This window comes from Branchiostoma lanceolatum, chromosome 3, assembly GCF_035083965.1.
Source record: "Branchiostoma lanceolatum isolate klBraLanc5 chromosome 3, klBraLanc5.hap2, whole genome shotgun sequence".
In the NCBI taxonomy this organism is placed as follows: Eukaryota; Metazoa; Chordata; class Leptocardii; order Amphioxiformes; family Branchiostomatidae; genus Branchiostoma; species Branchiostoma lanceolatum.
The window spans coordinates 27,430,439-27,454,735 of record NC_089724.1 but is presented as its reverse complement, the minus strand read 5'-3'; the positions used below and the strand labels follow the sequence as shown (position 1 = coordinate 27,454,735).

Genomic DNA, 24,297 nt, shown 5'->3' with positions numbered 1-24,297 from the left:
CAGCAAGGGACATCAAGTCATCGGTACTGGACGTCGAGCTGAAACGACCGGAGCCGGGGGGAGGCACAATTGAAGTGAAGGTGATTTCTAGACAAATGTTTTTTTTTTTTCTAAAGATATGATTATGTTCATCACTGTTATGTTACTGAGTAGCTCGGTCGTTTTGTTTCCACAGTTGAGACTTCCGCGGCCAGACTGGACGCCTGCCCGCCTTAGCCCGGAACCACCTCTCCCTCTACTTTGTCCCTGGCGAATTATTTTCTGGAGATAAAACCGAGCTGCAATTATAGTTAAAGTTTCTTGGTCTACTTAGTAGTAGATGTAGACTGAGATAAGAAGATGGTACGTATCCAGTGTAATCCCTAGGGTTAGGAGAATCAATGCCCGGCTGGGTAAAGAGATGGAGCTTAGCACGTACTGAACTTACAACCGTAGCGTGCGTAGCCTAGTGGTTAGCGATCTTGCCTCTGGAACTAGAAGCCCCGGGTTCGATCACGGCTGTGTCGCTCACCCGACATGCACGCTACCGGAAAAGGTCGCAGTCCCTAGGGCGGGATGTTAAGCCGTGGTCCACTGTTCATTTTGCTAGGTGAACTTGCCTGGTACAATGAACCTGTAAATACTCTACGTAGCGTCTGTCTTCTCACTCACTACCAGTGGAAGATTAGTCATCCGTTCATTGAGTTCATTTTAGCTAAACTTGTTCGAGATCACTTTCCTTTCCATTTACTCTTAAGGCTGAGGTATCTAATATTCATGATCACTAGGGCTACCCTCTTACAAAGACTAAGAGTTACCATCAAGTTATACATCAGCAAATAAGAATTATCGTTTGTGTATCGTTCTTAATTGCAGGGACTACCAGAAGAGATCACTTTGGAATTGAAGAACGACCCAGATGCGTTCGCTGACCCCCACCCGGTGGACTACCGACCGTTCCCGAACGACTCCATGGTGTTCCGGACCTTCAACGCCAAGCGGAACCATACCTACGGAGTTGCGGTCAGTCTGGTGGCCCCCTACCCGTCCGCCGTGATGTACGGCAAGCTGGGAGACTTCCCTAATGAAACCGACCATGAGTTCAAGTGAGCAAAAAATAGTAGTGCATCTGTATTGTTTGTGTGTTGGTGGTCATAACCTTACAGAAAGGTAACTAAACCCTCAGGGGCCATGATAAAATGACATGGATTTCAATGAAGAAATGAGCAAAAGGAGATGCCGGAGAACACACACAAACACACACATTGAAGTCCTTCGTGCGCATGGAGTTCAACACCTATGGCATGATAAGTGTTTGACTGTATGTGGCTGGTGTTCAGCACCAAGGACGGGTCTGTTTGCCTGTGTGTGGCTGGTGTCAGGCACTAAAGACTGGTGTGTTTACCTTTGTGAATGTTGTTCCGCCCCAAGGCTGGTATATTTGCTTGTGCGTGGCTGGTATTCAGCACTAAGGACAGATTCGTTGTCCTATGTTTGTATGGTGCTCAGCACCAAGGACAGGTATGTTTGTCTGTGTGTGGATGATGTGCAGCACCAAGGTCAGGTCTGTTTCCCTGAGTGGGTGGTTTTCAAATCATCGAATGTCATAATCACCGGACCATTAACCATGTTCACAGACTGAAAAGGTCATTTCGACCCACTTTTCTATGTTCAAGCTGCAATGTTTTGTTTTTTTCTACCCACAGGAAAGAGTTCACCAGGGATGACTTCATCACGAGGACTGTAAAATCCCACGACGCTAGTGTTCACACCGCCTACACCATTTTAATGCCGGACACAGCAATGGACAATGGTACAGAGGAGTACACCATAGGGCTGCAGGTGGACGGTAAGTGACGTTATTAGTTTCCTTATGGTAGCTGGGGTCACGAAAATCCGACTAATTCGGCAGGGGGCGTCTTTTTGCGACACAGGGCTTTGATAGTTCTCCAAAAAAGGTTTAAATGTATGTATCTAGTTTTAGATGCCGTTCCAAAGAAAGCATCTTCGATTTTCGGCTGAATTGTTCAAATACATTCAAATATTGGCTCTTTGTATCCTGATGCAGGGTCTAGTAATACGTATCATTCAAAAATGTGGAACACGTTGATCTTTCACCCAGTCCTTTATTTTACATAATGTGCTCAACTCGAACCAGTTCAGGCAAGTCTGTTGTATAGTTCAACGCTCTAACCACGGTGTCCATTTTTATTAACCTAAACAGGCTGTCCCCCATCCGGATGCCGGTACTCGGTGGACGTGGTACGGCTGGCCTGCGTGTTCTGGGATCCCGGGATGGACGTAGAGCTGGGCTCATGGAAAGGAGACGGTTGCCGGGTAACTGTGACAGAAAATTCTCATCAAAATGTTCCTGCAGCTGCCATGCGATATTCAATAGAACGGAGGGTAATTTGTTGGTGACAGGCAACATGCTGAAGATGTGAAGTATACGTCTCGTCCAAATACTAGTGAAATATTAGTTTATGTAGTCTGTCAGTATGTTTGTTGTACTCCAGGAAGAGTAGCTACCCCAGGAAGAGTAGCTACATACTCATTGTATGATAACTAATGGAGAAAATAAAGTATCAGTATCAATACATCAAATAGACCCTTCAAAGATTCAACCCTCTTCTGGAGAACTGTCTCACTCATTTATAACACCTAACTTTAAAGATTTCCAGGCTCTTTAGACCAACTGCTGACGTCATGTTCCAATAAGGTCGCGTGTCCAAAAAACATAATCCTGAGAAAAGCCGAGCGTCTGTTGTAATCCAGTGAGGGTATTTCCCTGTACTGGGAAGATATTTCAAGCCTTAAACTCGCACTAATTATCTCCATGAAAAAAGGAGATATAGTTTTGGGTGTGTCTGTCTGTGTGTGTGTTTGTGTTTCTGCACTACTGTAGTCTCAAGAGAACCTCTTGATGGATTACGATGATATTTGGTATGTGGGCAGGTGTTATAAAGCCGAAAGTCAAGGTTGATTTTGGGCCCCCTGGTATGTGACCTTGGTCCTGCAGCAGAACTTCCATTTTTGTATCTTTTAACCTGGACGTGCTATGGTCTTGATTTTCGGGTGGCTAATAGCTTGTGATGTAATAAAGAAGTGGTGAAGGTTTGCCCCCCCCCCCTAGCAGCTTGCCCTGAAACTGCAGTGGCGTTATTGTGCAAAATCTTCTAAGGAGAATAACAGAACAAAGGGACGATGGATTTCCATGATATTTAGTATGCAGGTAGCTTAGACAGAGATGTACACAATGATGTGCAAATTATGCTAATCGACACTTAATTTGCATAACTAATTAGGAAAATCTATATTTTTGCTTCTGCACTTTCAGGTGAGCCCCAGGTCGACCCTGACCCACACGGTGTGCCTGTGTAACCACCTCACCGCGTTCGGAACGTCAGCGGCGCCGGAGCCCAACAAGATCAACTTCAGTACCGTCTTCCTCAGGTTCTACGACCTGGTTAACAACTACGCCGTGTGGACCACCATGGTGGTGACAATGGGGCTGTACCTCCTCATGCTGTATCCAGCTAGGCGCGAGGATAAGAAAGATGAGCAGAGGGTAATACATGTTCTATATGTTACGCCAAAAATAGTTACTCAAGCAACTGAATAAGAAATTTCGAAACAGCCAGACGTTTCAGACAGCATCCGCTATCCTTCGTCAGTGACTTTTGTCAGTCAATGACGAAAGATAGCGGATGCTGTCTGAAACGTCTGGCTGTTTCGAAATTTCTTATCCAGTTGCTTGAGTAACTATTTTTGGCGTATCTTACTACCTGGATGTCTAACCTTCATCAACGCATGTTCTGTGTTGTCATTGTCCTCTTGTCATTGATGCAGAATCTTTCATTGACACTTGTCTTGCTTTCCAATTTTTTCTGAATACTGATACTGATAAAACTTGAAGGCTTAAAAGCTGGCATCGTTGCATATCATTGACTAATATTTACCTCTCTGACAACTAAATGTATAAGATTAATCTTAATGTGTATGATTGATATTCTTAAAACGTTGCACTAAATTGTGTTCAACCCCAGTGTAGCTGAATCTGCATGTTAATGTTATGTCGTCAGTGTCTCTCAAATTTTACTAACTGTTTTGTTCTCTTCCAATCACTGGATTATTAATGAACTCTGAAAACTTCGATTTATCATTTTCATATGCAAATATTCATACAGAATATTGTTATGTTGTCAGTGTCAAAGAACATGTTGTTGATCTTTCTCCCTTCTTACAATTATTCGGTTATTCGCTCTTAAAACTCCAAGGTATCATTTTCACATAGAACTTTATCGACTACGTTCCTCTTGTCCGACCTCTGTATGAACAGCACTGATGTTGTTTGTTTGTTTGTTTGTTTGTATTGCATATCCGGTAAACCGCCTCAAGGCGTAACACACCAGGTTTGTACTGAAGAGTACAAGCTGCATATCCGGACAGATTTGTATGATCCACACACACCGGGAAGGGTCCCTACTCTTTTCGATCAGTGTGTTGGGTCCTTTAACGTGCTTGAGGTGTGGGTCTCCTCAAACACGGGACCTCCGTTTAACTTCCTATCCGAGGGACGTCCCTAACCGAAGCTAGGTACTCATTTTCACCTGAGTAAAGTGGGGCACAACGTCAGCGGGACAAATCAGGGAACCCCGGATTCGAACCCGGTAGCTCTGGGTTCTGGGGCCAAACACTACGCCACCGCGACGTCAAAACGTGTTTTCAACCCGATGATTCTAACTTAGCTAGTCTTTCTATTGCTATTTAGTGGAACATCAAGAACGTGCTGGGCAACCGCGAAGGCCATCGGCACCGGTTCCTGATGAGGGTGGATACCGGGCACGACTGGGGCGCCGGGACCAGGTCAAAGGTCTCCTTCCAGCTGAACGGTGCCAAGGGCAGCACGGGCCGGAGGGCTTTTCAGCAGGATGGCATGGTAAGATATGTTACTTATAACTTCATTGCTCAACACTTGTATGTATAGTAATTTGTACTATACTCGTATACTCTATGAATGACTCTTTAGTATGAAATAAAACTACATTGGTGAAATTTGTATTGTCCAGGCAATTTCTAAGCTTCTCTTCAGCACTGTGCATAAGTGATCACTTGTAAATATGAAGTTAGATATGCTTCCATACATTCATATTGTGATGCCTAGATTGCGTTTGCTGTCATAAAATTTTGCACAGTTTCTTGTAGTATGTCTATGAAGGAACAGTGCAACCTGTCTAAGTGACTCGATTCCTTAGACTGGTTTCCTTCAGACCGGCACTTGACATAGCTACAGTAAATGCACAAATGTTCGTGGTGGTTTTATGTTCGCTGTTTTTGCGCTGAACTTTTCAGCGCTAACTTAAAACTACCGCGAAACATTTTCCCACCTGACTGTAGGGGTATGAGGACAACTTGGCACCTGGACAACTCGGCCCCTAGACATTTGAGACAACTCAGCACCAAGAACTGTAGCGATACTATTGTTTCACCGCGAACACTCCATTTTCTCCCTACCGCGAAATAAAGACCACGCGAACTTAAATGCGTTTACAGTAATTACGTATTAGATACGCAGGTTTCACAACGAGTATCTCACTATTGTTTGTTTTGCCCCAGACCTTCCAGAGCGGAAGTGTGGACACCTTCATCCTGACCACCCCGGAGCCTGTGGGCGACCTGAGCCGCCTGACCGTGTGGCACGACAACTCGGGGGAGGGTCGCCATGCCTCCTGGTTCCTAGAGAGGGTAGAGGTCACAGATCTACAGACGTTCAAGAGGTACAATAATGCTACGGTCACATTTCTAAACCGGAGCCCGGCCGGTCAGTTTGCGGAACCGAAAAGTATGGTGTAGAAGACAACAAATACACAAAACGTGGAAAACTTTAGTCATGAGTATAAGGTGTGTATAATTCTTGAAATAGACATTTATTTTTTGTATCCACAAACAGCTCGGCCGGGCCCCGGTTTGGAAATGTGACCGTAGCATTACGACAGTTTCATCACGTTCTGGATAATGCTTGAGTCACATTTATTTAAAACCGGCGCTCGGTCGGGTACTTAACGGAAACGAAACGAAAAGTATGAGAACGAAGCACACAAAGCGTTTTTTTTTTAAATTAGCCAGGAGCAAAAATTGTGTTGATTTCTTGATATACATTTCTATTTTTCGTTCCCGCACACAGCCCAGCCGGGTCCCTGTCTGTACCCTTGTATTAGATAAGAATAGTTACGTTTGAAGTAACCTCGTGACTGAAGAGTTATGCACTCAAAGTCATTACAGTTGTCAAATAATTAGGTATACATTCAGTATCTTGACCCTTCTTGGATGTCCATGCAAGGCGATGATGATGTTAATGGTGTCTTAGGTGTGACCACAGTCCATAACATGAGGTGCAGGTGCGTCCACACACTGTCACTGGGCATGCGACGGTGGTACTTATAAACATTGTCCAGCCATTCAAGAAAATATGCCTCTTTCTCCTTCATTGAGTTCGATTAATACAGCACACCGTAAGCGCTTAACAGTCCCACAATTGCATGGGTCATGACGTTAAAGGTAACCCAAGAAATATTAGGCACTGAAAATCAGATTTTGAAATTCAATCTATTCAGTCATTTCTATACATGTTTAGTTCAAACAACATTATCAACAATGTAAAGCAACGTCCATCATGCAAAAATATGACGTCGCTGTGATGTGAGAAATCACTAGAAATCGTGGCCGGAGTTTTTGTAGGCTCGTTAAACTAAGGGTCTCATCGTACATCACGATTTTGCGTGGTTTTGAAATGTTCAAAGTATGAAGTTACTACAAAAATGTGTTAAACATATAGTCAAGTAAATGTCTCTACCATAAAGATTTCTGCATTTTTTTTTAATTTCTATTTTTTGAGGCCTAATATTGCTTTGTTTGCCTTTAAGAATGTATTGTTCTCCTTTTGTCTTCCCTCCAGGACCCAGTTCGTGTGTAACGACTGGATGGGGGTGGAGCACGGAGACGGCCGTCTCGTGCGGACCCTGGTCCCCACAGCGGAGACGGACGTCTCCGTGAGTCAGCGCTTCAGCCTGAAGCTGCGCGAGAAGTTCAAGGACGGGCACGTCTGGATGTCCGTGGTGACGTCACGCTCCAAGAGCTATTTCACCCGCGTGCAGGTGTCTCGTATTGTTGTTACTAACCCAATAATGGACTTAATCAATGACATATAGATCATTCTTGTGCATTAAATCAACGGATCAATCTATCAATCGATAACCCTTATTTAGACTATGTTTATTGATTTAGGATGACCAGCCATCGAACCTGTTGATCGATGTCGGACAAATGTCGAATGAAAGTAAATAATTCATGAGCAAAATTCAAATCAAAGTAAAAAAGAATATCTTTCACAGTAGCAACGTAATTGCTTGTATTTCAATCACAATCAGTCATCTTGTAACTTTGTACACCTACCGGAAAACGATCAGTTCTACTGTCAACAGTAATGCGTTATGCTGAAAGTGCTAATATGTTATCTACTGTATTTTCATGCGTATTGTAGCGTCTGTCGTGCTGCCTCTGCCTGCTGTACTGCAAGATGATCGCCAGTGCCATGTGGTTCCGGGGGTCCGAGCAGGGGACGTCTAACGCCATGGTCACCATCGGGCCTATCGAGGTATTTCAAATTGTCCATCACGGCTTTACCCCTTTATCTGTCTTATAAAGTAGATGCCATTTTGTTGTACTCATTTGTTTGACACCGTTTGACACTGTTTCCAGGCCCAGTGTGTGAAAATGGTCTAAATGACCAATTTTCGTTTCATTTACATTTCTGCCTCATCAAATTCACAGAGCACTATGTTATGACTGGTTCCTTCCTTGGAGTAAGTCTCTATGCGCTCTAAGTTACATCTATCACTGTGACAGCATTCCTGTTTTGTTTTTCACTCTACACATCTAGAAATCATCAAACTATTAATAATTCGTTTGCTAGAATTTATTTCAGTTCGTTCAACATGTAAGTGATGACGTGACTGGTCATCATCTTGAATATATGCTCTCCACCAACATGGCAGCCATATTAATCTATAAAGTAGATAGTGATGTCACAGGACTCTATCAATGGAAAGTATGATATCTATTACCTACAGTTGTCTGAGGATACCCTGTGGGTCAGCCTGTGGACCACACTACAGGTTCTCCCAATCAACCTCATCATCGTGCAGATCTTCCGCCGCTGCCGCCCTAAGGTACAAATAAGATTGCATTCCTAATTGTATAAACCTATCGACAAGTTTAGATATCCATCCTTTAGACAGTACTTAGGTTTCAGCTTCTTAAATTCTGTTGATTGTCTGTTCAAAGGATTATAGAATACTAGATATTTCTATGAGATGTTAACGTTACATGTTAAAGCTATAGACGATAACGGTTTCCACATTATTTTATCATTTTGATTTTCAGCTATAAGCAAGTAGCTTGAATCACTCAATAATACAGACTATATGTACATGAAGCATGTAGAATCAAAGTTGAAGTCAGATCTCAACGAATCTCTTTTTCATCGTTTGTTGAGCATAAACGACCATCGGATCACACAACCGGGCACAGCAGCTAACTACATGTATAGCTAGAAAGAGATTTGATAGCTACCATCTACATTTTGTACATATCTAATTCATTACGATATAGACAGTAACATTTCCTCCGAATGTGCCATGTATATGCATATGTTCCAGGGCGCCCCAAAGGCTTCAGGCTCGAAGCTGCCGTACTGGTTCCTGTACGTGGGCTGGGCGCTGCTGGCCCTGACCACCCTGGCCTCGGGGTTCTTCCTGCTGCTGTACAGTGTGGAGTGGGGGAGGGATAAGTCCCTCCAGTGGCTCACAGCCTTCGGACTGGCGTTCCTACAGTCCATGGTGGTGGTCCAACCAGTACAGGTAAACTCATTTCCTTCAACCATCTTTATAACAGACGGCAACTCTCTTAAGATATCACTTTTTTGGTTTTTGCTTTCGCCAAATTCTCCTTGTGTCGTGTTGGCGCAATGGTTGGGGTGTTTGGTCCAGAACCCAGAGGTCTTGCGTTCGAATTCCCTGGCATGCCACTGATATTGTGACACTATATCAAGCTTATTGACTGTATTATTTTTATCTAGCACTGTTGAAATAAGTTTACAAGCAGTGCCGCATTGTCCTTGTCTCTGTCCAGCACCAAATCCTGAAATAAATGTAACGTTAACTAACGTTACAAAAAATCGCCAAAAATCGTCATTTCAATATATACTCGTTGACACGCATAATTCTTGATGTATTACTATCATGTACATTCCTGCAAAGTTATATTGAAAAACATCGAAGAACAAGCCTATAACAGCCCTTTTCCTTTAAATGGGCGTGGCCTTATAAATCTTGATGACATAATCATGACGTCATACTAATTTGCAGAGATCATCACCTTGCTATAAGGTACTATCTGAAAAAAAGTAAGGTTGAGGAAAGTTTATAAAGCTTTAAAAAATTGCTTTGCAATAACATCCCAAAACCCCTCAGATATTAGCTATGTTACGCATTCAGGCTGACATTGAACTTACAAATAGTCATCATCACTACTATTATATCCTTGCATTAGGCTGTTGTTCTGACCTTTGGTGCCACGGTCCTCTTTGCTGGACGTACAAAGAAGAGTGCCAAGAACGTCACAAACGAGGATATAGAAGCAGGAAAGAGTCAGCCAGTTGACGGCAAGTGTTGCATACATTGTATTGTGCATTTCTCTTCCCATGTAGTATGGTTTTATTCAAGGAAACAATACAAATCGGCCTTGCAGCAAAAGCTGAATTGCGCCGAGATTTACAGTTGATTACACTGATGACTGATACAATTATATCTATAAATGATTAAAACCCATATGATAAAAGTAATTACGAAACGAATGGCAATGCTAAACTAAATCTATAACTTTAAGAAATTTGGAATTCACATCATGTGTCATCATTGAGTTGCCGAGTCCTTTTCAGCATGTGCAAGATATTTACAACAAGAGCTGTTCAGCTAGTTTCATTATGACATAGTAGTTGGTAGTGGTATTCAGAACAAAACATTTTGTAGACCATAAGACTAAAGGGAACTGAAGTAAAGTCTTAGGGCTCGTGGTATGAAGGACATTGAATGTAGTTCTCCTACATTTGTGGTATTGTGCTACCCATTTTTCTCTGCTGTTATTTGATAGTTTTTTTTTCTAATGATCTAAATAATGTTATATATGACATAGTCATTTGGAGATGGTGGCTATGATAAGCAATCTTGTTTTAGATATTCATTGTATACTTTGGTTAGAGTTACAAGTTGAAACAATGCATTGAAAGACTGATTTTTAGAAATTTATTTTGAATCAGACGGGTTTTATATACTGCCTGGCTTCTTTTGTTACGTGCATTGCGGTGTTGTATATATGATTGAACATAATCGTAGTAATCCCTATCGGCACACCAAAAGCACGTAGACTTTTATAAGGTCTTCTACAACCACACTGTTAACCTAAAAACAAACACGTTGATGCAAATGAATTATCCTACGTACAAGCATATTGAAAAAAGCAACATATTGACTTCAACGTATTGTTTACACTAACAGTCCGAAGGTATAAACATTCCTTGATGTATTTAACTATCTGTACACGGTAACTAGGCAACATCTCCTTCTAGAATGTAATTATGACAATAACTTAATTGCACAACAATTGTACAAGGTACAAAGTATGGCATCCACTGGTACATTATAGGATAACATTCTATTAGGCTAATCAATCTATCTTATATAATTTGGTGTAGTAATATGGGATGACAATGGGATTTTACAATCATGGGAGGAGTTTCTAACGTCTATAAATTCTTTGATATATTTTCCAATGTATGCCATTCAGGGGTTGTCACATGTCATCATGTACTTAAGTTTACTATTCAAGTCCATTGAGATAAATACTGGTAAATCCGACGATAGCATTGAGTATAGTGAATTACGTATATGAAATTATTCTGGTCGATAGAAAGTTTTTGAAATCTCCCCGTTTCTATACGTAATTTATGACAGCCAATTCTGAGTTTTGTGATTGCCCTACGTACGTCAAGGCTCTTTATGTTTGAAAGTAATTGAACGTATCTATAGAACGGAATGTATCAAATTCTGTCATGCAAACCGTAAAAAAATCCGTGATAAAGTGACGTTCATCTTCAATCTGCATACACAGAAACGCTTCCCGACCGGCCGCGAATCGCCTGGACCGAGCAGGAGGAGACGGCACAGCTGAAACAGCAGCGCGCTGTCAGGAAGAACTGGCTACAGCTGTCCAACAACGGCAAGCAGTGCATGCTGGGTATCATCATCATCGCGGCTGCTCTGCTGATTGTTCACGAGGCGTGGAGTCCCTCCGCCCCTAGCATCAACGAAGGCCTCAAAGCTCGCTTCTCCGATCGCACAAATGAGGTATACGTTAAGCAACTATCTCATTGGACCCGCGACACGTTGGCGACCTGGCTGCGAGCTAGCAATTTGACAGCGCACTCAACGAATTTCATCGATAACAAGAGTTCAGAGACCTCATATCTCAAGGTCAAAAGTTACAAAAACGGAAGTTCTGCTGCAGTACCAAGGTCACATACCAGGGGGCCCAAAATCGACCTTGCATTTCGGCTTTACAACACCCGCCTACATACTGAATACCATCGTAATCCAAGAGGATCTTGAGTTATGCTGACTATAGTAGTCCGGAAAAACATAAACACACACACACACACACACACACACACACACACACACACACACACAGGCACACACACACACAGACACACCCAAAACTATATCTCCCTTTTTCATCGAGTCTTTTTACGCTTTGTGTGTTTTGTTCTCTTAAGTCATACCTGTAAGATTTTATTATATTCCCATTATAAAGTCAAGGGTGACACAAATCCAGTTAAAGACGCAGCAATGCCGCCAACGTGCCGCGGGTCAAGTGAGGTCATATTTGCTTTTGATATTGGTACCAAGAAGACTGTTCTCTTTTTAATACTTGTATCCTGCTGTTCATAAATGTTCGCAATAACTTTTGACATTGGTACCAAGAAGACTGTTTTCTGTTTTACCCTCGCCGAGAAGGTTATGCATATGGCAGCGTTTGTGTGTATGTATGTGTATGTGTGTGTTTATGTGTGTGGGTGTGTAACTGACCAGCATAACTCGAGAATGCCTGGATGGATTGTCTTGATACTTGGTATGTTGGTAGGTCTTGATGACCTGAAAATGATTAGATTTTAGGCCCCCAGCGGCTTGTTACGGTACTGCAGCGGAAAATCCTGTTTTGATATCTCGTGTTCTGGACATGCTATGGAACTAGTTTTATTCTGCTGTTGGTAATATAACTTCATTAACTATTCATGTCCCAGATTAAGACGCAACACGATGTGCTGCGCTGGATCAAAGGCTCCTTTGCACGTAAGCTGTACCGTACGCAGCACTACAACGACGAGCAGCTTGGCTGGGAGGACCGCGTGTTCATCGCCGACATGCCGGCCTACCGCGTCGGGCCGGTCCGACTGGGACAGTTCAGGGCACAGTCAGGTGCAGCTTTTTCTCCATATCTTGTAATTCTACAACATTTTCAAAACAATTATCCTCTCGGTATGGCGGCCTTGAAAAGGTGACATTTGCCAAGGAACCCCCTTCAGACATACCTTTTGGAGAAGAAGAATAAATGAACAGAATAAGATATTCCCATACCTTAAATAGTCATTATCACATGTCTTAGATATACAATAGCCACCGCCATCAAAGAAAAAGCCCCCTTCTTCTCGGTAATGGATGTAGAAACATCACTTACATTGACAAAACATTTTTTTTTTACTTTTTCAAGTTATGATAAATGTGTGTACCCTTCCAAATAGTCTTCGGGTATGAGTTTGTACTAAATAAAGATACATAAAGATTAATGATTGACATTATGCTTCCATTATTGTTTCTTAGGAAATTGTGACGTTCAAGCGAAGTTTCTCAACCAATCATACAAGACGTGCGTCAAGTCGTTTGACAGCCGGGTGGCAGGGGAAACCGTAACGACCTTTCCGGAGTCGGAGCGTGCAACGTTCGGCCGCATCGTCCACGGAACAAGAGGCTCGTACGGCGGACGCGGATACAGCGTCAACCTCGGCGAGACAAAGGCAGAGATGATGGTAACGTTGAAGGGCTTGGAGGCAAACAAATGGATCGACCGCTACACGGCCGCTCTGCTGCTGGACCTGACGCTATACCACGCCAACGCCAACCTGTTCAGCGCAGTGTCCCTGCTGTTCGAGTTTTCTCCGACAGGCGGCGCGATCGCGACCCTCCGAGTGTCCACATTCCCGCTCACCTCGCCCGGCATGGCGCCCACCATCCTTCTCGTGGCCAAGGCAGTCTTCGCGGCTTGCCTCCTGTTCGCCATCATCCGTCTTGTGAAGAGGGCGCGCAGGAAGGGGATGTCGTTCATCCTCCAAGTCTGGACCGTCGTAGACGTGGCGTCAGTCATGACGTCGCTCTACGTCATCGTGGCGACCGTCTTCAAGGACGTCTTCGCAGGGAAAGCAAGGTCGCTCATCAGCCAAGAGCTGGCCAAGGGTGTGTGGTTTGCTGTTTGAATACCATTACCTGTATTTGCAATTACCGCATCGATCTATCACTGCTCAAGTCAAAAATCAAAACTTCTTTTAGCCATCCACATTTTAGAAAGTGGCATTGTTCCATGTCAACCATCAAGTGTGAAGCAATTTTAAGTCGGTTTTCAAAGCCGAAATAGTTGCACGAATATATAAAGTTCTGAGTCACAAAGGCCAAAAAATATATGAATAAAAAGACTCTTTTTACACAACCAAGAGATTTATTCCGCCGACGTTTCTGTGACCATTTGTCACCTTCTTCAAGGCAATTCTGACTGGTTTGCAAAGTAATGCAGCATTACTATGTGAACCAGTCAGAATTGCCTTGAAGAAGGTGACAGAGGGTCACCAAAACGTCGATGGAATAAATCTCTTGGTTGTGTAAAAAGAGTTTTTTTATTCAGTGACTTACCAACCTGATGAAACTATTCACGGAGGCCTTAATACATGTTCATGTTCCACGCAGACGACCACAGCTTCGTGGACCTGTCCAATGTCGCTTTCTGGAGTGACCAGTTGACCACCGCCGTTGCCTTGGTGATCTGGTTCAACCTGGTGAAGATCTGCAGCCTGTTGAGGGTCAGCTCACGGGTCCGCACGTATCTCGGTAAGCATTGGATACAAAGCGTGTGTAGTCGAGCAGTTAAGCCCCTATGTCACTTGACCCGTAGCCTGGAATCCATACCATCGGTGCCTCCCCGATATCTCTACGGCACTGTGGGTGACCCTCACCCGCCCAGACATCTTAGCCCGCTCGGGGTGTTGTTTACGGCCTTGGATTAATCAGCTCGGCACCTAGGGTATGGCCGGACGCTGTACTAATTCCTCTCGATTTATGGCCCTGGAAGCCTTGGGGCGGCGGAAAAGTAGGATGGCAGCAGAAGTAGGGTATAGCGATAGTAGGATGGCAGTCACTGGTAGAAAGGCCATCAGAAACTGACTGGCCCGGTGAAACACCACTAAGCCGACCCTAGAGACTGGGACCAGGCTACTTGACCCGCGGTAACCTACCTACTGCCTACCTGCCTACGTGCACAGGCCAGAAGCTGGTATACGTACTGGTCCCTTGCTTTCCAGGTGGATCCTCCATGAAGTCCTGTCCTTTGCCCTAGCCTCTGCATCCCAAATGTTTAACCCAGTGTCCTTCACGATCTGGTCTTTCAATCTCTCTGGTTGTCTTCTTTTGGGTTTGGGTCTGGGGGTAGCGAACTCCTGGCTGTAGGCTTTGTGGACTAATGTTTGTTGGGGTCTTCTTATGACATGTCCAAACCACCTCAGCCTTCTTGTCTGTACCATTTCCACGATGGTATTTTTCGCACCGAGTTTGACTCTGATTTCAACATTTCGTATGCGATCACGGAGCGTGATGCAGAGAATTGCCCGTAGGCATTGTCTTATTTCCAAGGCTAATAGGAGAAGTTCATCTGACTTTTTTTAAGGTCCAAGTTCCGTGGTGCCATGACTGGGTATTCCGTGATGTAGTCTGGGCAGCCTGGCCAGCGACAAATCCTGAGAGTGGCGTACGCAGCTGCGTCCTAAACTAGATTTGTGTCACTCTTGACTTCATGATTTGAATATCATGCAAAACGTACAAGTATGACTTAAAAGACAACAAAACACACGAAGCGTAAAGAGATTTGTTTCTTTTCGATGAAATTCGTCAAAAGCTCTGTCAAATCGCTAGGTCGCAGCGAGCCGCACGTCCAGTGAGATAGGGGTTTCAGTGGCTATGCTTCTTGACCTGAGTTAGCGACAAATGTCAGTCGCTCCAGACCCTTGCGATTTAGTCCAGCCAATTTTAAAAGCTCCAAATCAGCCCCTGGCTGTGTAGAGAGAGTAGTCGGCCCACCCAATAACAAGATGTATAAAGTTCAAATCCCGGCTGTTGTCACTCGCTCAACATGGAAAGGGTACCATTGTTGTCGAAAAGAGCTACAGGAATAAATTGTATATTATATGTAGCTGTGCATATGGTCTGTCTTTCCTGTCAGCACCAATGGAAGACAAGCTCTTCATAATCATTGTGCTAAACTGGTTCATTATCATCGGCGCTGTCATTAATACAAACCCGTTACACAGTGACTTATTTCAACCATCTTAGAGACATCTCATGTAGAATGAATGATTTTGATTTTATAGCTCAACGATTAAATCTGTGACATCGTATGGCAATGTCATTATAGGCAGGATATGTCATTAACTAAAAAATGATACATGGACAACTATGTGCACTGATCTACATGTGTATATCTAATTCTTTGTCTTTTCTTTTTACAGATGTCCTGATAAAGATTCGCACGAAGCTGCTCGGAAGTCTGATCATCTACGTTCTGATCGTCATATGCTTCAGTGTGTCAGGTGAGTAGGCGGACTTGTACTTTCTTTTGTATATTAGAACGTCCATCCATTCATCCAATATTAATCATCCATCCAAATCCATCCAGCCACCCACAAAACCCACCCACTCACTCATCCATCCATCCATCCATCCATCCACTCATCCATCCATTCATCCACCCATCCATCCACCCATACCGTCCGTCCATCCATCCATCCATCCATCCACTCATCCATCCACTCATCCATCCATTCATCCACCCATCCATCCACCCATACCGTCCGTCCATCCATCCATCCATCCATCCACTCATCCATCCACTCATCCATCCATTCATCCACCCATCCATCCACCCATACCGTCCGTCCATCCATCCATCCATCCATCCATCTATCCATCCATCCATCCATCCATCAATCCATCCATCCATCCATCCATCCATCCATGTTCTATTTTTAGCTTCAGCTTCCCGTTATAAACTTTAATATATATATATATATATGTACTTTCTCTTCTAGTTTCTGGAGTCTCTCTAACTTTCCAAGTTGTTCTTGTCTTTCCAGGGCATCTCCTGTTCGTCCCGTACGTCGCAGCGTTCCAGTCCTTGGGCCGCGCCGTGGCCAGCCTGACGCTCCTGCCGTGGGAGGATGACGTCAGCTATGACGTGCTCGTCACAGCCAACGAGATGATTGGACCGCTGTTCCTCTTCGTCGCCAACTTCGTCCTCCTGTACCTGCTGATCAGCTTCACAGCGGCCGTGTTCGCCAGCGCTACATCCGGCGCGGTGGGAGAGCAGGGGAGGGGGAGGGTCGCCGCGGTGCAGCAGCGGAAGGAGCGGCTTGCCAAGGCGGCCAAGGAGGCAAGGAACGCCGCACCTACAGTGCGCAACACTCTGCACTATTGTAACTGTGATGAAACCAACGAGTGTTTTGGTCAAGTTCATTCAACCGAGTCACAGGTTTAGATATAAGACATGGTTTGTGATAACTTGTAGCCAAGACATCTATCGACGACATTGTACGGCTACACAATGATATTGACCACTTTGATTTTCAAGATTAAGTTATAAGTGCCGAATGCATGATCATGATGATGATACTATGTATACTGTGAGTTTTCCTATGCAACGTTAGATGTCTGATTGTTTTAAAATAACATCTTAACATTTGGATCATTGAAGATTACATTGTATCTTTGTGGCACCTCAGCTACATACTGCGATTAAAAAGCACTGAAAACCAACATGAAATAAATGGATTGACTATGACCAAAATGACTCGGAGACGAAAGCAAAGGCAAGCATTGAACATGCAATGTTGTGTAAATACGATTGATTTCGATGGTATTGTTTTCTGTTGTACATTTCATAATGACGCAATAATGATTGTACTCATCATTGAAATTACTACAGATAAATTGAATTAATCGAAACCATATTGGTTTCGCGCGTCCTCGTTGGTTTTACGACTAGGATTTTTGTTTAAAAAGAGTGTTTAAGCCTTTGATGTAATGTATTTCTATTGATTTTGTGTCTGCAGTACAGTGTTTTGCAACTTAAAAATCGAAATGATTATGCGACCCAATCTTATTGTACACATAGTAAGTTTCAATAACAATATACCACTACATATAGACATTAAAAGATTCAATGTCGTTGTGTGGTGAGAGCTGATAGAAAATCCAAGCCCTAGTAGACTGATCATGACTGTCCATCACAGTTAACGATTCGACCAATGAGAGAGTGACTGCATGTCCGTCAAATATTTGAATTTTTATGTTTTAATTTTGCATAATTCTACGTTTTAACGGAGGTGGGTGGGGCTATGGTATCGGTCTATTTACACTAAACACATAAAACTAAATGATCCAACTAAATGATGTAGCTTATTTTTGTGCCGCTTTTGAGCACTTTTGATAGGAAATCCGCACGCAAATATGGTAGACAGTGGCATTACATGTCAATTTCATAAAGATTACGCAACTAGAATATTTCCGGTTTTCAATCCTCATAAAATGCTCTGTGTGCCTTTAAACATAATACAAGATGTGAGAACAGCTATGTAGTACAGGATGTTGGATTACGTTATTTATAAGAAGAATGGCTCATGATTGTTGTACTACTTTATTTCTGCAACTATGTCACTCGCTGTACGCTCGTTCTCATTTAAATGTACACATTTTGTAACTTCCATTATACCGTTTTAAGTGAGACGTTCCTGACATTAGGATATGCCACATATAAGGTGCCAACTGTTGTTTTTATGACGACTTAAAGCTTTTCTGGCTTTTAAAAACGACAGTTTGGTACCTTATATGTGTCATATATAAATATCAGGAACTTCTTTCTTCAAACGTACGGTAACGGAAGTTACAAAATGTGTACAGTTAAATGAGAACGAGCGTGTAGTCATTTGTTGTGTTAATTTAAGTTTATCTCAACCGCAAGTATAGTTTAGATAGCAATTGCATGTGAGCATTACTAGTATTATCGTTGAAGATAGACCACTTTATATCATTCAACAATGGCTAAGGCACTTCATAGGCAAATATTGGCCTAATCAAGACCAAATTATCGTTTACCTGTCTTTTATTGTACGGAATCAAAATTATAACATTTTAGGCACAACATTGATGGTTGTTGATATTGTTATTTTAGATCAAGATCTCTGAGTCTCTTTTTTCAGACGATGAGTGTAAACTATGTGCATCATGTGCATTGCTGACGAACGTAAAAATGTGTTATGAAGTATGAAATGAAGCCACTGACTATGCAAAATCGCTGACTATGCAAAAACTAAGTACCTATAGTGCCATTAAATTCAAGAATACTATACATAGTTCATATCTATCATTATCTTACTCATAAATACCCTTGCTTTTTGTTTTTAAATAAATTTAAGAAACATCAGGTTGTTAATGTGCTGCATTTATACACTATTTGATAATAATAATAATAATGACTGGTTTTATTTGCAAACAGTTGCATACACATACCGTTGCAGCCTTTCCCGGCTGAATTGGGGTATGGGATAAAACATTCAATTGCTCATACAAGTTTTACCATACCTCAACATATTTAAAAACTATATATATACACTTAAGTCAAGAACTACAATTCATTCAATAACTCTACGGTAAAAGGTAATGTGGTGTTCTTAAATCTGGAAGTTCTGCAGCTGAACGGTGTGAATTTGTCCTTTGACCTTAGATCCCTGCCATGAACGTTTCCCCGTTTCGGAGGGAGCCAACTAGAGAAGGTGGGGGATTTAGAGATCGACAGTGCAAATTTCATGCATAGATTACGGCGTCTCAGGTACAGGGAAGTGAGTGACAGCTGTTCTAATGCTCTGTCGTGGCTGACATAGTTTTTACCTAGAATCATTCGGCACGCCCTCTTTTGTACAGCTTCTATGTGGTTTGACTGGAGAGTAGTGAGACCAGGATGCCACACAGGGCAAGCATACTCTAACAATGGTCTTACAAAACCACAGAAAACAAGCGATAAAAATGAGATATGTAGTGATGTTGCCAGACGTATCCAAGACTATTTTCCAGCAAAGTGTAGGGACAAACACACAAAATTTGTTTTGTTTGAACCTTTGTGTATTCGTGATAAGCTCAAATTGGCACGCAGGCCGCTTTTCATTGAGGTCATGAGGGAAGAGGTAAGGGTCAGATACAATATAACAGAGATACACAATCATTTGAGTCCTAATAACTCTATCAACATATGTCAACAAACCTTTCACCTTTAGATGCATTGAAGCCTACCCGGAGGGGTGCTTTAATGTAAATCTGTACATATTCGATATTGACACAACAATGACCCAGATTGATGAGTAATATAATTATTACCCACAGTTTGACAAACAGCTAAAGGTATCAAATCACCTCTTGTTATCATATTCAGCAATAACGAATGGAACAAAGCTTGGGTTATTAAGTCATGTTTTACTGCTCATATCAACGTTATGTATTGAAATGGTAATAATAGAAATCAGTGACAGCAAAAGTCATCACATCACCCCCAGGACCACAAGAAATACTTTACAGGTCCAGTTGACATCTTGTGATTGTGCATAGGGAATAAGGGCGCCTCAACCGGCCATTTGACCTTTCACCTAGTTTCGACCAGTCGCCATTTTCCTCCAAAGACTCGAGTGATCGCGCTCCTGCATAGCCCTCAGCTTATCTCTATGCCCTCAGGTTTTGTTGTGGTATTCACTCAACAAAGGTATACGTAGCCATTAACTATGCGTGTGTTTGTTTGTTTCTTTGTTTCTTTGTGTGTGTGTGTGTTTGTGTATGTGTGTGTGTGTGTGTGTGTGTGTGCATGTATGTACTGTATGTGTGTGTGTGTGTGTGTACGTGTGTGTGTGTGTGTGTGTTGACTGTTCGTGTATGTGTGTAACGTTATTTGTACTATGTGTGTCACTGATAGTGTGTGTGTATGTGTGCATGTGTTCCATGCTGCATACTTGCATATATATGTGTGTCTGTAACATATAATGTACGTGTGTATGTGTGTGTGTTTGAAAACACATATGTATGAAATTTAGTAATCATAATTGTATACGTATTACGTTGCAGATATTCACCAGCCAGTATGTATATCACTCATACATATCACTACTTCAAGTACTTACAATAACTGTACGGGTGCAGATTCAAGGCTGAGTACAATGAAAATATTGCAATGCTAATTATGCCTGATTTATTTTTAATCAAATTATTCAAGATGGCAGCGACTGGCAGCACCCAACATGTACAAGTGAAGACTGAAGTTACAGAACGTCCACAGCCATGTCTGTTCGAGCACAAGCATGGTACCAGCTCAGAGCAGGCTGACCACATCTGGACTTACAAAGGCTCAGCACCTCTACAGCTGTCTGGGGAACAGCACAGGACAGGCAACTGTGAGAACAGCGACACAGGTGGTATACACATTGGCTGTTCAATAATAGCCTGCCTGACCCACTTCCAGTTAAAGTAGGAAGCTGAAACTCCATAAATTTCCCTAACGTAAAAAATGATACTGATATCTCTGTACAGTAGGGGACTCTATCATGTGGCAAGTTGAAGCTAAGAACTCCAAACTGTTTCTATTCTACAGCTGCGATCAGGATAATGTGCAGTAAGATTATACTAGTAGTTTACATTGTAAAATGCATCTGAAATGGCTGAATGGTTGTGTAATACTGTTAAACATAGCAGATGGTTTCAATTTAACCTGCTAAAACCCTTATTTAACCAGTCAAATTGCGTTCATACCTGGCTGAGATAGCCAGCTGAATTAGCCGGTCAAATCTTTTAATTTACTCAACCGGCTATGATAGGCTTACCGGTAATATGAATGGGGACTTAGAATCTAGTAGCTCTTTTGGAAAAACCCTTGTGACACATATATCCAGATAGTCTAATATGAGTAATATGAATATAAATAAAGTAATATGCTGATTTTATTTTTTCCTTTTTTCTCCATCAGAGGAAAAAGTGGAAAGAGAAAAATCCATTCAGCAAACAGAGAAAAACTTCATTGATTCCAATCCAGACAACAGCTTTGAAGCCAACAAGAACCTCCAGCCATTCAATGCAGAGGAAACTTTACAGGGTTCTACTCTACACAAGGATAAACCATACAAATGTGACTTCTGTAACTATGCTTCTGCTTACAAAAGGGACCTACTACGACACACCGGTCTTCACACCGGTGAGAAGCCCTTCAAGTGTGAGGAGTGTATGTTTTCCACAACGGCCAAGTATCGCCTTGTGTCACACATGAGAACGCACTTATTGGAGAAGCCATTCAAATGCGAGTATTGTGATTTTTCCACGGCGTACAAGTATAGCCTGAAGAAACATACGATGTCGGAACATACGGACGAGAGGCCCCACATCTGTAAGGAGTGTGGGTTCAGCACGGTTAATAAGTACAACCTACAAAGCCACATTAGAACCCACACTGGCGAGAAACCTTTCGTATGCGACGTCTGCGGGTACCGGACGGGCGACCGGTCCACACTGACCAAACATCGCAAGTCTCACACCGGTAACAAGCCTTACATTTGTGGGGTGTGCGGATACAGAACCGGATGGGACATAACAAGCTTATCCATACACATGAGAACTCACTCTGGTGAGAAGCCGTACAAATGCCTGTACTGTAACTACACCTCGGCCCGTAAGAACAGCATGGACATACACGTCGCAAAACACACCGGTGAGAAACCTTTCGCCTGCGACCATTGCAGCTACAGGACAGCGGATAAGCCCTGCCTCATGCGACACTTGCTGACCCACAACGGTGAAAAGCGCTACAAGTGTCATCTGTGTGACTACATGTCTGTTCGTAAGGGCGACGTTCAGGTCCACATGGGCAAACATTCGGGAGAGAAGCCATTTGCCTGTGCAGTTTGTAACTACAGGACGGCCTATCGACCGTGCCTGGCACAGCACATGAAGACACATAGCGGGGAGAAGCCACATAAGTGTGACCAGTGTGATTTCTCCACAGCCTACAAGAGAAGTCTACGCTTACATGTAATGCGTTATCACTAGATTATATCAAACTCAGATTAATTTAGGCATTGTTGCGTTATTTATCTATTGTCAAATGTCACAGTACACTACACTGACTCTCGAGGCAACACAGCTGATGTTTGAGAGTCAACAGTTAGGGACAGACAAATACATGGCAATGGCAATTTACACATCACTACTTATATTGACTTATGATGACTTATATTGTTGCGTTAGGGCCCTGTCACACTTTTGCGTATATTCAAGTGCGCACATTAACATTTTTTGGTTTAAGTAAAGTTTGCGGGAAGTTGTTTTCTACTTTGACCCACAGTTGTGCAACCTAGTGATTGAACCTAAGAAATCACTTATTGGCCTGCAAACTTACCCTAAATCAAAAACATATAAATATGCAACCCCTGCGCACTTTAATATAAGCACACATGTGACAGGGCCCTTAAACCGGATAGTGAGTGTGAGTGATTGTTGTTGATTGTTGCAATCATCGAGGGTGGAAATGTGGTATTGTGGTTTAATCGTTGTTAGCTAAGAATCTGAATGTTCTTGGTTCAAATCCCAAACAGACCCCGATGTTGTGCCCACTGACTATTTCCTGCCAGAACTGACAGGTGAAAATGAGCACCTACCTTCGATTAGGGACGTTCCCTTGGATGGGATGTTGAAAGCCAGAGGCTAGGTCCCTTGTATGAGGAGAGCCACTAGCAAGTTTAACTCAATGCGACCAGTGTGATTTCTCCTACAGGAGAAGTCTGACTGCTTGAATGTGATTGCATTATCACTAGAGTAGATGTATGTCAAACTCTAATCAGATTAAAGGCTTTGTTGCAATCATTGATGAAACCATTGGCTGGTCAGGGTAATAACATTATAGACTAACTTATAGCTGATGGCTCTCACAGGAGCCTGCGTTTTCAGAATATTTAACAACCTTGAAGATTATAAAATGCGCTATATAGTGCTTACTTGCTTCTGTCGTGTGTGTACTATATGTACAACATATACATGTTAGAAAAAGTGCAATATACATATAATATATACATGTACATTTATTCAAGGGACAGTGCATTGTAGTTGTAAATGCATGAAATAGAATTCACTTTAACAAGACAACTTGTACATATGTATTACACAGACTTGACTTTTTGTTTAAAAAAATAAATCATATTATTGAATTCATTATCTATCAGCTGTTATCTATCTTTTTTTAGATGAATTGTTAAGAAAAGACAAGGAAATAGTAGATATGTATATATTTACTTAGATATTCATTACCTGGCACAAGTTTAGATTTAAAGATAAAATTCAAACTGAAAAGTATGTAAGACTCCTGAAAAATGATTTTTTTTTCACCTTTATGTTAATACCTTAAAGGCATCCAGAGCATTTCATGAGGCAAGAAACTTGAGTAAAAAAATCAACGTTACATATCGACACTAAAGGAGCAAAGATACGATGTCGTTGTGTGGTGAGAACTGATTGAAAATCCAAGCCCTAAAAGACTGATCCTGACTGTCCATCACAAATAGCGGTTCGACCAATGAGAGAGCGACTGCATGTCCGTCAAATATTTACATTTTTATCACATCAAATTCAATTCATTTCAATATCAAATTCTCAGTGAATGTTTGGTTTTCAATTGTTCCACTAGTTGCTAGTAAATTCATTTTTTTTACTGCGCTAACAGAAATTGCCCTCTTAATTTGAGAACATGCCAGATTTGAGGGGAAAGTCATAGTGAGGGTAGAACTAAAAGAGGTGTACCTTGACGTCCCCCAGG

The 24,297-nt window shown here is 42.3% G+C and overlaps 2 protein-coding genes across 2 annotated transcripts; both read left to right on the top strand.

The window, feature by feature from the left end:
* The first annotated feature begins 380 nt into the window (after nt 1–380).
* LOC136429498 (polycystin-1-like protein 2) lies at nt 381–13,624 on the top strand. Its single transcript, XM_066419330.1, has 15 exons — nt 381–392; nt 856–1,085; nt 1,686–1,828; nt 2,204–2,316; nt 3,317–3,547; nt 4,751–4,918; nt 5,596–5,756; nt 6,935–7,133; nt 7,520–7,633; nt 8,109–8,207; nt 8,697–8,897; nt 9,589–9,700; nt 11,206–11,441; nt 12,398–12,572; nt 12,975–13,624. The coding sequence occupies exons 1-15, from the start codon at nt 381–383 to the stop codon at nt 13,622–13,624; spliced, it is 2,844 nt and encodes a 947-aa protein (XP_066275427.1).
* Nucleotides 13,625–20,114: 6,490 nt separating this feature from the next.
* Nucleotides 20,115–22,929, top strand: LOC136431269 (gastrula zinc finger protein XlCGF57.1-like). The gene is made up of 3 exons (XM_066422595.1): nt 20,115–20,214; nt 20,719–20,914; nt 21,466–22,929. The coding sequence occupies exons 2-3, from the start codon at nt 20,719–20,721 to the stop codon at nt 22,536–22,538; spliced, it is 1,269 nt and encodes a 422-aa protein (XP_066278692.1). The 5' UTR covers nt 20,115–20,214; the 3' UTR covers nt 22,539–22,929.
* The last annotated feature ends 1,368 nt before the right edge of the window (nt 22,930–24,297 follow it).

Bases quoted from the DNA above. Each gene is read 5' to 3' on its own strand.
- LOC136429498 (XM_066419330.1), top strand. The intron at 4,919-5,595 runs GTAAGATATGTT...GTTTTGCCCCAG, and splicing joins CTTTTCAGCAGGATGGCATG to ACCTTCCAGAGCGGAAGTGT. The intron at 12,573-12,974 runs GTGCAGCTTTTT...ATTGTTTCTTAG, and splicing joins ACAGTTCAGGGCACAGTCAG to GAAATTGTGACGTTCAAGCG.
- LOC136431269 (XM_066422595.1), top strand. From the start codon at position 20,719: ATGGCAGCGACTGGCAGCACCCAACATGTACAAGTGAAGACTGAAGTT. The intron at 20,915-21,465 runs GTGGTATACACA...TTTCTCCATCAG, and splicing joins CTGTGAGAACAGCGACACAG to AGGAAAAAGTGGAAAGAGAA.